The sequence below is a fragment of the Gigantopelta aegis genome, chromosome 3, assembly GCF_016097555.1.
Source record: "Gigantopelta aegis isolate Gae_Host chromosome 3, Gae_host_genome, whole genome shotgun sequence".
Lineage (NCBI taxonomy): Eukaryota > Metazoa > Mollusca > Gastropoda > Neomphalida > Peltospiridae > Gigantopelta > Gigantopelta aegis.
Genome location: NC_054701.1, coordinates 95,405,246 through 95,421,801, shown reverse-complemented (window position 1 = coordinate 95,421,801; position 16,556 = coordinate 95,405,246). Strand labels below are relative to the sequence as shown.

General features: G+C 38.7%; 1 protein-coding gene across 1 annotated transcript; it reads right to left on the bottom strand.

Moving 5' to 3' along the window:
* Positions 1-354: 354 nt before the first annotated feature.
* On the bottom strand, positions 355-12,098 carry LOC121367054 (isatin hydrolase-like). The gene is made up of 3 exons (XM_041491241.1): positions 11,973-12,098; positions 3,767-3,954; positions 355-1,385 (listed from the first exon to the last, which is right to left on the bottom strand). The coding sequence occupies exons 1-3, from the start codon at positions 12,063-12,065 to the stop codon at positions 728-730; spliced, it is 939 nt and encodes a 312-aa protein (XP_041347175.1). The 5' UTR covers positions 12,066-12,098; the 3' UTR covers positions 355-727.
* Between the last annotated feature and the right edge of the window lie 4,458 nt (positions 12,099-16,556).

The window sequence follows — 16,556 nt, the reverse complement described above, 5'->3', positions numbered from 1 at the left end:
GGTAATGATTGTGGTAAGTGTAATGAGGATGATGATGATGTTGACGGCGTCGATGGTGATAATGATATTGTTGTTGATGGTGATGATGATGATGTTAGTGTTGATGATGATAATAATGATAGTGATGATAATGACGATGACGATTTTGCACGTGTTCAGTTTATGACACAGTGTAGACTCGGTAAACCAAACACTAGCCGCTCATCTGTCAACATTGTACTGACAACCACAGGATCGACTTTCTCACGGAACCCATCTCCACGACTACGTCTGCGCGGCGCCCGCGCCACGACAAAACCGTGCACGTGGAAAAGGGCGAAGTATATAATATATAGTCAGTAATTATAGTCAGTGTACTGGCATATTTTTATTACTGGAGATTGAAAATAGAAATAAATATGGATATCATATATTGGTTTGGACAAAAACACTCAGAAATATGGGTAATAACAATAAAAATAATAATAAAACATATATTATTTATATACATACACATACACACATATCTACGTATTAAAATATGTTCGTGGGGATTAACAGAACTCAAATATATGGGGTAACACGCAGCTGTCTTGTATGATAACAATGCATACATGAATAGACGTTTTTATAACACTGACTTTTGGCACACGTGGTACTGTCAATGGAAATTCTTGAAAATGACATTAAAAAAGAAAACAGTCCTGGTAATGTAAACAATCCCCAGCATCTGCCACTAAACACACTTTCACGCCAAATGGAAGCAAATAATTAAAGTCAAGAGAACTGCCGAAAACGAGAAGACCCCGGCAGAGTTATCGACCGTGGCGAACAGCCGCACCGGCCCACCGCTCCCGTCCCTGAGTTTGACAGCGCCCCCATACGCCATGGCTCCGTACGGCGGCATCTGGTCGAGGTTGGCGACGTTTTCCAAGATGACGACCTCGTTCTCACACAACATCCGGTGTACGATGAACGTCTTGCTGACGCCGAGGTCAGGCGACGGTGTGTCGACGCCCACGGCGTGCACGTTTCTGTTGGCGACGAGCCACTCGACGGCGCTGTGCGCCAGCCCGGGGTAGTGGATCTCCTGGACCCGCCCCCGCTGTCTCGGGTTGAACATGCGGTGCCAGTTGGGATAGCGCCGCGCCCACCCGAACTCGAAGAACAGGAACGCTTTGTCCGGGATCGGCACGTTGTCGTTCTCCCAGGCGATCAGAGTTTCGTTCGTGACGCCGAAGTCGATGTTGCTGGCCGCCTCCGCCGTCAGGTTGATGACGACGGCGGGCCCGACGAGGCGCTGTATGGGGATCTCGTGAGCCTTCCAGGCGTCCACGCAGAAATGGCGGGGGGCGTCAAAGTGGGTTCCAATGTGCTCGGCCACGCTGAACCAGTTCATCTCTTGCCTGGAACACGGAAACGACAAACTCATGAACGGATCAATCAATCAATCAATCAATCAATCATTCATTCATTCGAATCAAACCAGCAGGCAAGCAAACAACCAACCAGCCAAAATCGGTGGCATCGTGGTTAAGCCATCGAACATAAGGCTGGTAGGTACAGGGTTCGCAGCCAGGTACCGGCTCCCACCCAGAGCGAGTTTTAACAACTTAGTGGGTAGGTGTAAGGCCACTGCACCCTCTTCTTTCACACTAACCACTAACAACTAACAATTAACCCACTGTCCTGAACAGACAGCCCATATAGCTGATATGTGTGACAGCGTTCTTGAATCTTAATTGGATATAAGCACGAAAATAAGTTGAAATGAAATGAACCAAATTTTTCACACCCGATGAACCAACCAACCAATCATTTAATCACTCACTCAATCAATAAACGAATCACATTTTAACGTCACAAAAGCACGACAAATATATCGCCAATTGTATGTCCGATAAAAGTGAATAGTATGAAATTATTAATAGATTATAACAGTATAAAACAACAGTATAAAATTCTAAATTTATAGTCAAACAAAGTAAAGTGCAGTGCAGAAAATTTAATATGAAATTACGAATAAAGAGTATAAAAGATTCTACATTTATAAAACATAGTAATGGTAGGCTTAGACTACAACTGTTATATGATGGTAGGCTTAGACTACAACTGTCATATGATGGTAGGCTTAGACTACAACTGTTATATGATGGTAGGCTTAGACTACAACTGTCATATGATGGTAGGCTTAGACTACAACTGTTATATGATGGTAGGCTTAGACTACAACTGTCACATGATTGTAGGCTTAGACTACAACTGTCATATGATGGTAGGCTTAGACTACAACTGTTATATGAAGTTGGCCAATTCGACGGTTACGTTGTACTTTCTCCAACTCCTGACTTACGACGGGAGCGCTTAGATTAACAACGAATCGGTCGTAGGAGTTGCATACGACGAGAATCTCAGACTAGCAACCGGACAGTCGTAGAAGTCGAGAGATCGGCGAGTTGGCCAACTTCGTCGTGACAGTTGATAGTCTGACACTAGCATTACGAGTTGTCCAAAAATATGAAATTTTAAATAAATTACTACAGTATAAACATTCTACATTTATAGTAAAACATTGTAAAGAGCTAATAATAGTTTGTTTTGTTTAACGACACCACTAGAGCACATTGATTTATTAATCATCGGCTATTGGATGTCAAACATGAGGTCATTTTGACACAGTCATAGAGAGGAACCCGCTAAATTTTTTCGTTAGTAGCAAGGGATCTTTTATATGCACCATCCCACAGACAGTATAGCACATATCACGGCCTTTGATATACCAGTCGTGGTGCACTGGCTGAAGATGATCCCAAACCGACTGCGCATCAAGCGTGCGCTTTACCCGCCCCCTCCCCCTCCCCCTCCCCTCCCCACCCCGTAAAGAGCTGTGCAGAAATACAAATATCACAAATAGGTAAATTTAAATTTTGTAATAAAACGAAGTAACATCATCCCTCGAATTTGTGTTTACTGTTTACGTTTTGTATTTATGTGTGTATGTTGTTGGTATTAATGTCTGTCTGTATCCCTCTTGTCTCTCTATCTATATCAATCTATATATCTACACACACACACACACACACACACACAGACACACACACACACACACACACCACACACACAGACATACATATATACATACATACATACATACATATATTCATACATCATTACTAGTACATACATACATATGAGAGAGAGAGAGAGAGAGAGAGAGAGAGAGAGAGAGAGAGAGAGAGAGAGAGACACGGACGGACAAATAGACAGACAGAGAGAGAGAGAGACAGAGACACAGATACATGTGCGTGTGTGTATCTGTGTGCGTGTGTGTGTGCGTGTGTGTATATGGGCGTGTATGTGTGCGTGTGTATGTGTGTGCGTGTGTGTATCTGTGTGTGTGCGTGTGTGTATCTGTGTGCGTGTGTGTGTGTGTGTGCGTGTGTGTGTGTCTATCCTTTGTATGTAAGTATAAAATGAAAGCCAGTCTAATAATAGGTTTCAGTGGGTTGTTGGTTGTTATTTACTTATTTTTTGCTTTGTTTTGTTTCGTTTCGTTTGTTTGTTGTCGTTCTGTTTTTGTTTTTGTTGGGTTTTGCTTTGTTTGTTGTTGTTGGGGGTTTTTTGTGGAGGGTTTGTGGAGTTTTATGTGGGGTATTTTTTGTTGTTTGTTTGTTTGGGGTTTGTCTAGGGTTTTTTTTTTTTTTGCATATTTAAGAAGTGTAACACTATATTAGTGCTAATTTAAACAGTGGATGTGTTCAAGCTGAGTAAATGAACGTGTTCTCACCATATTCCCAAATACCCTTCGCCGCGTCTGATATTGGTGAAGTTCAGTTTAGGGTTGCCAGGGTAACCTTCAGAACGAGGTCCTAGAGTGTGGGTCAGGTCTATGACGGTGACCTCTGACCTTACTAGAACACACGCACAGAGAATACACGCTAGGGTTACCAATGACGTCATGTTTGTTCCAACACCCTGAAAGTAAAATAATTATCATTGTATATTATAAGAGCTACTTAGTTAAAACCACTAAACAGAATTCCTTGCCGTTTGTGATTGTAAATTTATATCACAGAAATTCATCAGGGTTTGTTTGCCTGTGCTGATAACACGGCTGGTATCTAATCACGCATTGGGCTTATCGTGTTAACAAGGAACTGATTGACTTAGGTTTTGGTGAATTTTGGTTAAACAAGAATTCTTTATACAAATATTTCTCAAATACTTGCAATCTCCAGGTTTACTTACGTAAGTCAATTCCAATACTGTATAGAAAGTACTTATCCAAATTTAGATTATCTTCTCACGTGTTAGAAATTAAAACTGGCAGATAAGTTGCATTGAAAGACAGAACAGATTATACTTATATTGCCTAAATGCCGTAGAAGATCAGGCCCTATTTGGGGAAGGGGGTGGGGTGGTTCGGGGGGTTCGTTCGAACCCTCCCGCAAAAGCCGAGGTCCACTTTTTTCTTCTTTTTTAATATTGCACAAATAGTTCACTGTAACTCTCCCATGAAACAATATTTGCTTCTCTTCGTCATTTAGCATTCCCCTTACCAAAGCTGCAGTGTACATGATTCAGAATTGCTAACTAATCTGGTAAAATAAAATAAAAACCCAAAGGAACCTACATGTAGCAAACAATTTTAATTGTACTTTCTGCTATATCGATGACCTCGTAGCATTCAATAATTACAAGACAATGACAGCAGTTCGCCTTTCATTGTCGACACCTCACCGATACCATTATCAATAAAAGGTTAACAACAGAAAGTAATCCTGTTATTCGTCTGTAAAAGAAGCTAACATTTACGTCTGTAATGATCAAATTCCCTCAACTAAAAGCATCACCAAGATATTGTCAGAAAACGCTTGACATTTTTCGACCCTGGTGTTCATTTCGTGCGATCGAAGTATGATTTTTCTCTACACGTTTGTACCCGAGATACCGTAACGGGCGAGATGTACCTCAGTGGTCAAGCGCAAGCGTGATGCGCAGTCGGTCTGGGATCGATCACCGTCGGTGGGTCCATTGGGCTATTTCTGATTCCAGTCAGTGCACCACGACAGGTATATAAAGGATCATGGCATGTGCTATCCTGTCTCTGGGATGGTGCATATAAAAGATCCCTTGCTACTAATCAAAATAGTAGCGGGTTTCCTCTCTAAGACTACAGGTCACAATTACCAAATGTTTGATATCCAACAGCTGATGATTAATAAATCAATGTGCTCTAGTGGTGTCGTTAAACAAAACAAACTTTAAGTTTAACTGAGATACCGTAATGTTATGTAGACCATGCACCATTCCTGTCAAATGACACAGGTTGTTTGACAGTACCATAGGGCTTCCCATATCTGAGGCCATTTGAAAATGGCACACATTAATGTAAGCTTCTTTCACAGCGGACTGCATTTCACTGGAAGGTTTTGTTGGTTTAGGGTTTTTTGGGAGGGTTTTTTGGTGTGGGTTTTTTAACGGTTTAGATATTGCATAGTTAGGTATTTGCGATAGTTACCGTTCGTATGAATCTCCTCACTCCTAGCCGGAAGATCCATCAATCTCGTTCTTTGCGTCACGTCACACGTGTTTGTGTTACGAGTGATTAGATTACCAACCGTGGATCACCTATTTAGATTTTAACTCGGTAGCTTAACATAACAGGAGGGGTTGTCGTTATCGCTAAATTTCCTTTCAAACTGGATTTTTAATTTATTTTTTTTGTTTTAGTTGGGGTTTTTTTTTTTTTTGGGGGGGGGGGGGGGGGGTGGACTGCGGTGGGGTTGGGTATATATTGAATGTGTCTCCAAACCGATGTGTTTTGTAGAACAAAAGCTGTTTTTGTACGATCGTACTGTAGTCGTTTTAATTTCTGGACCGCATTTTAGATTTTATATAATTTTAACTCTTTAAAATGTATGATGCCTCGTTACCCGCGAGTAAGCTAAAGGTTAGACTATACCAATTCAAATCCCATAGGCGACCATGTTAACGTTTGTGTTTAAAAACACTATATGCAATATATCAACCAAACTGTGACCCATAAATATCAGTACTACAACCCCTACCTCAAAGTATTAACTGCAGAAAATGGTACCTTTCATGGCTCATTTTCGGTATAACCAGATGTTTCTGCAACACCCCTAGTTTCGCACAAAATTTTAGTACTTTTTTTTACAGGTACCCCATACATGTTCCAAGCACAAGGCTACTTGACACGGTGGTACTACATCAAATAAAATTGCATACATTTTTAGCCCAGATGAAACTAATTTTTTTTACAACCAACACACTCACATTTATAACCAATCACAGGACTTGTGGTGTTAACTTCTCTATCAAAAGTTCGGTGCACCTCGAACTTCGACCCAGCCGGAAATTAATTGGTATAGTGCAACCTAAATGTAAACTATCTGGTGGGCTGATACACATGAATACAATTCAGGCGTGTCTGCTGGGGAAGGTTTCGGGGATCGACCCTCCACACACACCCTGCTAATAGCAAATGTTCTGTTTTTAATATACTTTCCCCGTAGAGTCTTCGCTGGCCACATTCTAGCCCCCCCCCCCCCCCTTCATAAATCCTTGCACAAGAGCCTGCAATTTTGTATTTTGCGAGTAGTCACACACACAAACACACACAAAAAGATAGTTAGAAGCAGAACGTGTACACACACTAAACTATACACCGTGCTGTCTAACAAGTGCAGGACGTGATGAGAGATAAGAGGCAACTACGTACGGTGTTAGTGTGTAATTAACCGCTACGTGTTTCTGTCATACACAGACATACAACTACATTGGCATCAAATGAACACTGCATTGTTCTCCTTATTAACTGTGGCTTTTTTTCTTTTTTTTTAAAACAACACTAAAAACAACATCAATGATAGTAATAATAATGATGATGGTGTGGCGTGGCGTGGCGTGGCGTGGCGTGGTGTGGTGTGGAGTGGGATACAGCCATATTTTAATCTTTATTTATATAAGGTAGGACAAAAACAACCGTACATTTTTGTCGGTGAGTGGAGCCCCCCCCCCCCCCCCTCCAGTTCCTACGGGCCTGGAATATATTTCTAAAAATATTTTATATAATTCAGTGTTATCTTTTTTCCTTTGATAGTCAATAAAACAATGAAGACACTCCATGTGTACATATTCTATAGACACTAGATAATTAGAACAGGCATATTGTATAGACACTGGATAATTGGAACAGTCGTGAACACACCGTGTGTACATATTGTATAGACATTAGATAATTAGAACAGTCGTGAACACACCGTGTTTACATATCGTATAGACACTAGCTAATTAGAACAGTCATGAACACGCCGTGTGTACATATTGTATAGACATTAGATAATTAGAACAGTCATGAACACATCGTGTGTACATATTGTATAAACACTGGATAATTAGAACAGTCATGAACACACCGTGTGTACATATTGTATAGACATTAGAGAATTAGAACAGTCATGAGAACAGTCATGAACACGCCGTGTGTACATATTGTATAGACATTAGATATTTAGAACAGTATGAACACATCGTGTGAGTACATATTTCTGAACACATAGACATATTCTATAGACATAGAATTAGAGCAGATATGAACACACCGTGTGTACATATTGTATAGACACTAGATAATTAGAACAGTCATGAACACACCGTGTGTACATATTGTATAGACACTAGATAATTAGAACAGTCATGAACACACCGTGTTTACATATTGTATAGACATTAGAGAATTAGAACAGTCATTAGAACAGTCGTGAACACACCGTGTTTACATATTGCATAGACATTAGAGAATTAGAACAGTCGTGAACACGCCGTGTGTACATATTGCATAGACATTAGATAATTAGAACAGTCGTGAACACACCGTGTTTACATATTGTATAGACATTAGAGAATTAGAACAGTCATTAGAACAGTCGTGAACACACCGTGTTTACATATTGTATAGACATTAGAGAATTAGAACAGTCGTGAACACACCGTGTTTACATATCGTATAGACACTAGCTAATTAGAACAGTCATGAACACGCCGTGTGTACATATTGTATAGACATTAGAGAATTAGAACAGTCATTAGAACAGTCGTGAACACACCGTGTGTACATATTGTATAGACATTAGATAATTAGAACAGTCGTGAACACACCGTGTTTACATATCGTATAGACACTAGCTAATTAGAACAGTCATGAACACGCCGTGTGTACATATTGTATAGACATTAGATAATTAGAACAGTCATGAACGCATCGTGTGTACATATTCTATAGACACTAGATAATTAGAGCAGATATGAACACACCGTGTGTACATATTGTATAGACATTAGATAATTAGAACAGTCATGAACACACCGTGTGTACATACTGTATAGACACTGGATAATTAGAACAGTCATGAACACACCGTGTGTACATACTGTATAGACACTGGATAATTAGAACAGTCATGAACACACCGTGTGTAGATATTGTATAGACACTGGATAATTAGAACAGTGATGAACACACCGTGTGTACATACTGTATAGACACTGGATAATTAGAACAGTCATGAACACACCGTGTGTACATACTGTATAGACACTGGATAATTAGAACAGTCATGAACACATCGTGTGTACATACTGTATAGACACTGGATAATTAGAACAGTCATGAACACACCGTGTTTACATATTGTATAGACATTAGAGAATTAGAACAGTCATTAGAACAGTCGTGAACACACCATGTTTACATATTGTATAGACATTAGAGAATTAGAACAGTCGTGAACACACCGTGTGTACATATTGTATAGACATTAGATAATTAGAACAGTCATGAACACACCGTGTGTACATATTGTATAGATACTAGATAATTAGAGCAGATATGAACACACCGTGTGTACATATTGTATAGACACTAGATAATTAGAACAGTCATGAACACACCGTGTGTACATATTGTATAGACATTAGATAATTAGAACAGTCATGAACACACCGTGTGTACATATTGAATAGACACTGGATAATTAAAACCGTGTGTACATATTGTATAGCAACTGGATAATTAGAACAGTCATGAACACATCGTGTGTACATACTGTATAGACACTGGATAATTAGAACAGGCATGAACACATCGTGTGTACATACTGTATAGACACTGGATAATTAGAACAGCCATGCACACATCGTGTGTACATATTGTATAGACACTGGATAATTAGAACAGTCATGAACACACCGTGTGTACATACTGTATAGACACTGGATAATTATAACAGTCATGAACACACCGTCTGTACATATTGTATAAACACTGGATAATTAGAACAGTCATGATCACACCGTGTTTACATATTGTATAGACATTAGAGAATTAGAAAAGTCATTAGAACAGTCGTGAACACACCGTGTTTACATATTGTATAGACATTAGAGAATTAGAACAGTCGTGAACACGCCGTGTGTACATATTGTATAGACATTAGATAATTAGAACAGACATGAACACACCGTGTTTACATATTGTATAGACACTAGCTAATTAGAACAGACATGAACACGCCGTGTGTACATATTGTATAGACATTAGATAATTAGAACAGTCATGAACACATCGTGTGTACATATTCTATAGACACTAGATACTTAGAGCAGATATGAACACACCGTGTGTACATATTGTATAGACACTAGATAATTAGAACAGTCATGAACACATCGTGTGTACATATTCTATAGACACTAGATAATTAGAACAGTCATGAACACACCGTGTGTACATATTGTATAGACACTAGATAATTAGAACAGTCATGAACACACCGTGTGTACATATTGTATAGACATTACATAATTAGAACAGTCATGAACACACCGTGTGTACATATTGTATAGACATTAGATAATTAGAACAGTCATGAACACACCGTGTGTACATATTGAATAGACACTGGATAATTAAACCGTGTGTACATATTGTGTAGCAACTGGATAATTAGAACAGTCATTAACACATCGTGTGTACATACTGTATAGACACTGGATAATTAGAACAGTCATGAAAACACCGTGTGTACATACTGTATATACACTGGATAATTAGAACAGGCATGAACACATCGTGTGTACATACTGTATAGACATTGGATAATTAGAACAGTCATGAACACATCGTGTGTACATACTGTATAGACACTGGATAATTAGAACAGACATGAACACACCGTGTGTACATACTGTATAGACACTGGATAATTAGAACAGTCGTGAACACACCGTGTGTACATATTGTATAGACAGTAGATAATTAGAACAGTCATGAACACACCGTGTGTAGATATTGTATAGACACTGGATAATTAGAACAGTGATGAACACACCGTGTGTACATACTGTATAGACACTGGATAATTATAACAGTCATGAACACACCGTGTGTACATATTGTATAGACACTGGATAATTAGAACAGTCATGAACACGTCGTGTGTACATACTGTATAGACACTGGATAATTAGAACAGTCATGAACACACCGTGTGTACATATTGTATAGACACTAGATAATTAGAACAGTCATGAACACATCGTGTGTGTGTTATTCTATAGACATTAGAACAACAATGAAAACACTGCATGTACATATTTTATAGATATTAGAATACCATATGACCACATCGTGTGCACACATTCTTTACACATTAGAATATATATAAGAGCATAGCGTGTGTGCCTATTTTATAGACATAGTTACATTAGGATAACCTTGAACACTTACACCGTGTGTATATATTTCAGCAACAAAGTGAAGGTTTCAGCTGGACACACCATGGGCTGGTTTAAGGGGACTATGCACCTTTAACCAGTTCGTGTTCCGCGTACACGTGGAACCAATAACGTCACACAGAGTAGCACGTCAATACAGTTCACCTTATACAGTGTTATAAAGTGCCTGGACCAATCAGAAAAATGGAGCTAGGGTTAGATATACAAATAGGGCAAATATCATTTCAAGCTTATATATATATATAGTATTCTGTTGGCCCTACTGTCGGGTTCATCATTAACTACATTGGTTATTACGATTAATTTTTTTATCTTCTCCGCAAGTTTTCAGTTAATCGTAAATAACGAATTGGAAATGAAACGTCGACAACGTCAACTAAAATATAATTCACTTACAGGACTGTTTGTTACAATTCACAAAGCGACATATTGAACTATCTGAAGTAAACGAGAAATTGTTAGTGTGGTAAATATAAATATAATTCACTTACAGGACTGTTTGTTACAATTCACAAAGCGACATGTTGAACTATCTGAAGTAAACGAGAAAGAGTTAGTGTGGTAAATATAAATATAATTCACTTACAGGACTGTTTGTTACAATTCACAAAGCGACATGTTGAACTATCTGAAGTAAACGAGAAATTGTTAGTGTGGTAAATATAAATATAATTCACTTACAGGACTGTTTGTTACAATTCACAAAGCGACATGTTGAACTATCTGAAGTAAACGAGAAAGAGTTAGTGTGGTAAATATAAATATAATTCACTTACAGGACTGTTTGTTACAATTCACAAAGCGACATGTTGAACTATCTGAAGTAAACGAGAAATTGTTAGTGTGGTAAATATAAATATAATTCACTTACAGGACTGTTTGTTACAATTCACAAAGCGACATATTGAACTATCTGAAGTAAACGAGAAATTGTTAGTGTGGTAAATATAAATATAATTCACTTACAGGACTGTTTGTTACAATTCACAAAGCGACATGTTGAACTATCTGAAGTAAACGAGAAAGAGTTAGTGCGGTAAATATAAATATAATTCACTTACAGGACTGTTTGTTACAATTCACAAAGTGACATGTTGAACTATCTGAAGTAAACGAGAAAGAGTTAGTGTGGTAAATATATTACACAGAGTTAGTAACTGTGGAAATCTCACCTTGCAATAATCAGCCACGGTGCCAGAACTCCTGGAGTCACACACAGTTCCTGGTGATACGCGCGCTGACCTTGACACTGTAAAATAGAGCATTGCACAATTACGTGCAGGTTGTTCTTCTATGGCTTATGATTTATATATCACTTTTATCTAAACAGAATAACTATATTTGTTGCAGTATCAATATGCTAGGTTTGTCACTTTACACTTGAAATTACAGGCATTCTTTTCGTTTTTCTATTTCCTCCTGTTTTAAAAAATTCATTAAATATTTGTAAGGGGGAGGTAAATGTGTTGTTAAAACCAATAAAATAGTAATTTTGCATGAACGTGAAACGGAGACGGGTTACCTAGTATACTGTACTCATGGCTACATAAGAACTAACTCACAGGATATCAGACAGATACTGTGCTCGTGGCTACATAAGAACCAACTCACAGGATAGCAGACAGATACTGTGCTCGTGGCTACATAAGAACCAACTGACAGGATATCAGACAGATACTGTGCTCGTGGTTACACAAGAACCAACTGACAGGATATCAGACAGATACTGTGCTCATGACTACATAAGAACTAACTCGAAGGATATCAGACAGATATTTATATATTGATAATGTCAGGGTTGGGACCCTGAAATCATTATCTTACAATAGATACATAAATATAAAGTGCATTCAATAAAATTACTAGTTAACTGAAACAGTCAAATTTGGAGCACAAAATTAATGACATACTAAATATATAATAAAAGAGAAATTAAACAGATAGACAGAGAGAAAAGAAGAAAAGAAAAATACATATTTCCAAATATAGAAAACAAACGTTATTGGTTTTTAGGTTACAAAACCCCCCACAAAAAAAAACCCACCAACAGTATGTGTCTTATATTGGAGTTATTTTTAACTATTAAGGCTAAGTTTAATTTTCTAGACATCTTTGCCAAGGTGCCCAGTTTTCATCAAACTCTTTATGTGAACAGTTTTTATAGAGTATGTATTTCTCTATTTGTAATTTATCTGTAACTACATTTTTAATTCCAGTTATATGAAGTATATTCTTTTGAAGTTTTGTTCTATATCTATAATGCTTTACATTGACAATAAGCCAATTCACAAATTTATGATTTGTATGTATGCTGCCGAATAGAACCATACTTTTATCAAGCTGAATATATTCGTCTTTTTGCTGTAACCATTGTTCTATAGTTTTCCAAAGTTCACTGACTTTAGGGCAATCATAAAACAAGTGTTGCAATGTTTCTGGTTGCTGATTACAAAAGTTACAAGTACTGGAAGCAATATACTTTATTTTATATAAAAAACGAATTTGTTGGTATAATCCTATGTAAAATTTGGTACTGAAACCATATTAGAGTTGGGTCTTTCAAAATCATAAATGGAAGACTATAATACTTTGCCCATTTTGAAGTAGGAAAACAGCATCCTTCACGAGAATATTTCATTTGTGATGTAGGAACTACAGTAGCATTATTCAGTACTCTATATATTTCTCTACTTCCCGATTTGTTTTTCGCAAGAAGCTTTATTTTCGAAGGAAATACTGGATGTTTAGGCACTTCGTATGTTTGTTTAATTAAATTTGTTTTCTTTCGTATAAATAATTTGATTGCACATATCAAAGACGCATATTCTAAAAAATTTGATCGTATATTATATTTTACATTAAAAGTGTTATAATCCATAAACTACCCTTGACTATCTAGTAAATCATATAAAAATATAACGCCTTTTTCAATGAAATTCTTATATAATATAGGTTTTCTGTCTATTGGTATATTACTATTATTCCAAATGTTCAAACTTAGAATTTCTTCTTCATTTTGAAATGTTAATTTTTGTTGAAACGGTGTTTGGATTTGATTTACCTGTAGCTTGGTCCCCACTAGGTGTATGTTAATGCTCTCTTTTTTTCGTTTAAAATTAAAATTTAACTTTTAGTACTTAATTGTGGGCAGTCGGTTAAAAAGACATCTTGGAGACAAACAAATAATTTGTTTTTAACTGCTCGTTTTGTGTAACGACACCACTAGAGCACATTGATTTATTAATCATCGGCTACTGAATGTCAAACATTTGGTAATTTAGTCATCAGAGGAAATCCGCTACATGTTTCCATTAGTAGCAAGAGATCGTTTATGCACTTTCCCACAGACAGGAAAGCACATACCACGGCCTTTAACCAGTTGTGCACTGGTTGGGGAAAAAAACCCAGTCGGTTGAATGGATCCACCGAGGTGGCTCGATCTTACATTAAAACTTTTAGGCGAACTTACATTAAAACAGCCGGCAATATTCGTCGACGAATTATGATGATTTTTGTTTAGTTAAAGTTTAATGACACCACTAGAGGTCAATGGTTAATTAATCATCAACTATCGAATGTCATATATTTGATCATTCTGACACGTACGTTGTTAAAGGAAGCCCAATGCATTGTCTCAATAGTAACAAGGGATCGTTTATATGCACCTATAGACAACACGACACATCATGGTACCGGCCTCGGTGGCGTCGTGGCAGGTCATCGGTCTACAGGCTGGTAGGTACTGGGTTCGGATCCCAGTCGAGGCATGGGATTTTTAATCGAGATACCGACTCCAAACCTTGAGTGAGTGCTCCGCAAGGCTCAATGGGTAGATGTAAACCACTTGCACCGACCAGTGATCCATAACTGGTTCAACAAAGGCCATGGTTTGTGCTATCCTGCCTGTGGGAAGCGCAAATAAAAGATCCCTTGCTGCCTGTCGTAAAAAAAGTAGCCTATGTGGCGACAGCGGGTTTCCTCTAAAAACCGTGTCAGAATGACCATATGTTTGACGTCCAATAGCCGATGATAAGATAAAAAATCAATGTGCTCTAGCGGCGTCGTTAAATAAAACCAACTTTTACACATCATGGTCTTCGATATAACAGTTGTGGAGCATTATTGGGGCGGGAAAACTCAAATAAGAGAAAGTGTCCACCGAAGGGATTTGAACCTTCGACCCAAGCATCCCAGACGCCAGGAAGGAAGGGAGGAAATGGTTTATTTAACGACCCACTCAACACATTTTATTTACTGTTATATGGCGTCGGACATATGATTAAGGACCAAACATATATTGAGAGAGGAAACCCGTTGTCGCCACTTCATGGGCTACTCTTTTCGATTAGCAGCAAGGGATCTTTTATATGCACCATCCCACAGACAGGATAGCACATACCACGGCCTTTGATATACCAGTCGTGGTGCACTGGCTGGAGTGAAAAATAGCCCAATGGGCCCACCGACAGGGATTGATCCCAGACCGACCGCACATCAAGCGAAGGCTTTACCACTGGGCTACGTCCCGCCCCCAGACGCCAGGAAGACGTATTATATATGTATATATGTTGTAAATTCAGGGGCGTGTGCAGGAAAGTTTGCAGGGGGGGGGGGGGTCGATGTGTCTGGCGAAGCCCGACACCGTGAGCTTCGCCAGACACATCCACACCCCTCCCCCCCCACCCCTGCAAACTTTCCTGCGCACGCCCGTGGGGGGGGGGGGGGTCTGGGGGCCCTCCCCCCGAAATTTTTAAAACATTGACCCCTTCTAGGGCTATTCAGAGATGTTTTCTGCTGATGGGGCCCCATTGAGGTTCTAACGCGAGTGACGCCAATTTACTTCATTATTGCTAGTATATTATGACGTAGAACTGTAGGAATTCATATTAATTGTAAATATCAAAACTTGTAGTAAGGTGCCCTTTTGACGAGTCAATGTGCCCTTCTTTTTTGGTCCCCCCCTAAAAATATTTCCTGGATCCGCCCATGTATACTCTATATGTTGTACCTGATACAGTCCCAGAGACGTTTGCTAAAATGAAACAAACAATGCCTGCACTAGAAATGTATGTCAGGTCTAAACACTGACCTTGATGCTAGTAGCTAACATTGCGTTTGCTGGATTCGCGCACAGTCACAATCTGTTGTCATGGCAACTGAGACATATATATGCCAAGAATGTAAATCAACAACAACATATCATTGTACAGAGGCGGCAGTAATGCTGTAGTCATAGTTATAGTAACTACTTGCTGTGACATCATCGCCGGTATTGGTATCCGGGCAGGGGAACTCTTGTCGAGTTAAAAACCTATATCAAAATAATAAACTCGTTAACATACATATGACAAAATTATGTCATGACTTCAAAATTAATGTAAACATTTACACGTCTCCATTTTGGAAGAAAAACACACGACAGTATCACGGTATAAACTGTTATAATGAGACATTCCCCTCACCCCACCCACCCCCCACCCCACCTCTCTCTCTCTCTCTCTCTCTCTCTCTCTCTCTCTCTCTCTCTCTCTCTCTCTCTCTCTCTCTCTCTCTCTCTCTCTCTCTCTCTCTCACACATACACACACACACACACACACACACACAAAGACCGCCGACACTGGTCCAGCTTGCAAGTTGGGTCCAATAGCAGACTTTGTCTGTGATTTGTGTGCCGTGTTCTTGTACACAGGGTCAAATATATCTCAAACTTTTAATATGAACACAAACGATTAAAACTAAATTATTTATATACTCA

Coding starts and splice junctions, on each gene's coding strand:
- LOC121367054 (XM_041491241.1), bottom strand. CDS start 12,065: ATGCTCTATTTTACAGTGTCAAGGTCAGCGCGCGTATCACCAGGAACT. Junction 3,955..11,972: donor CCGTGGCTGATTATTGCAAG/GTGAGATTTCCA, acceptor TTTTACTTTCAG/GGTGTTGGAACAAACATGAC. Junction 1,386..3,766: donor GAAGGGTATTTGGGAATATG/GTGAGAACACGT, acceptor TCCGTGTTCCAG/GCAAGAGATGAACTGGTTCA.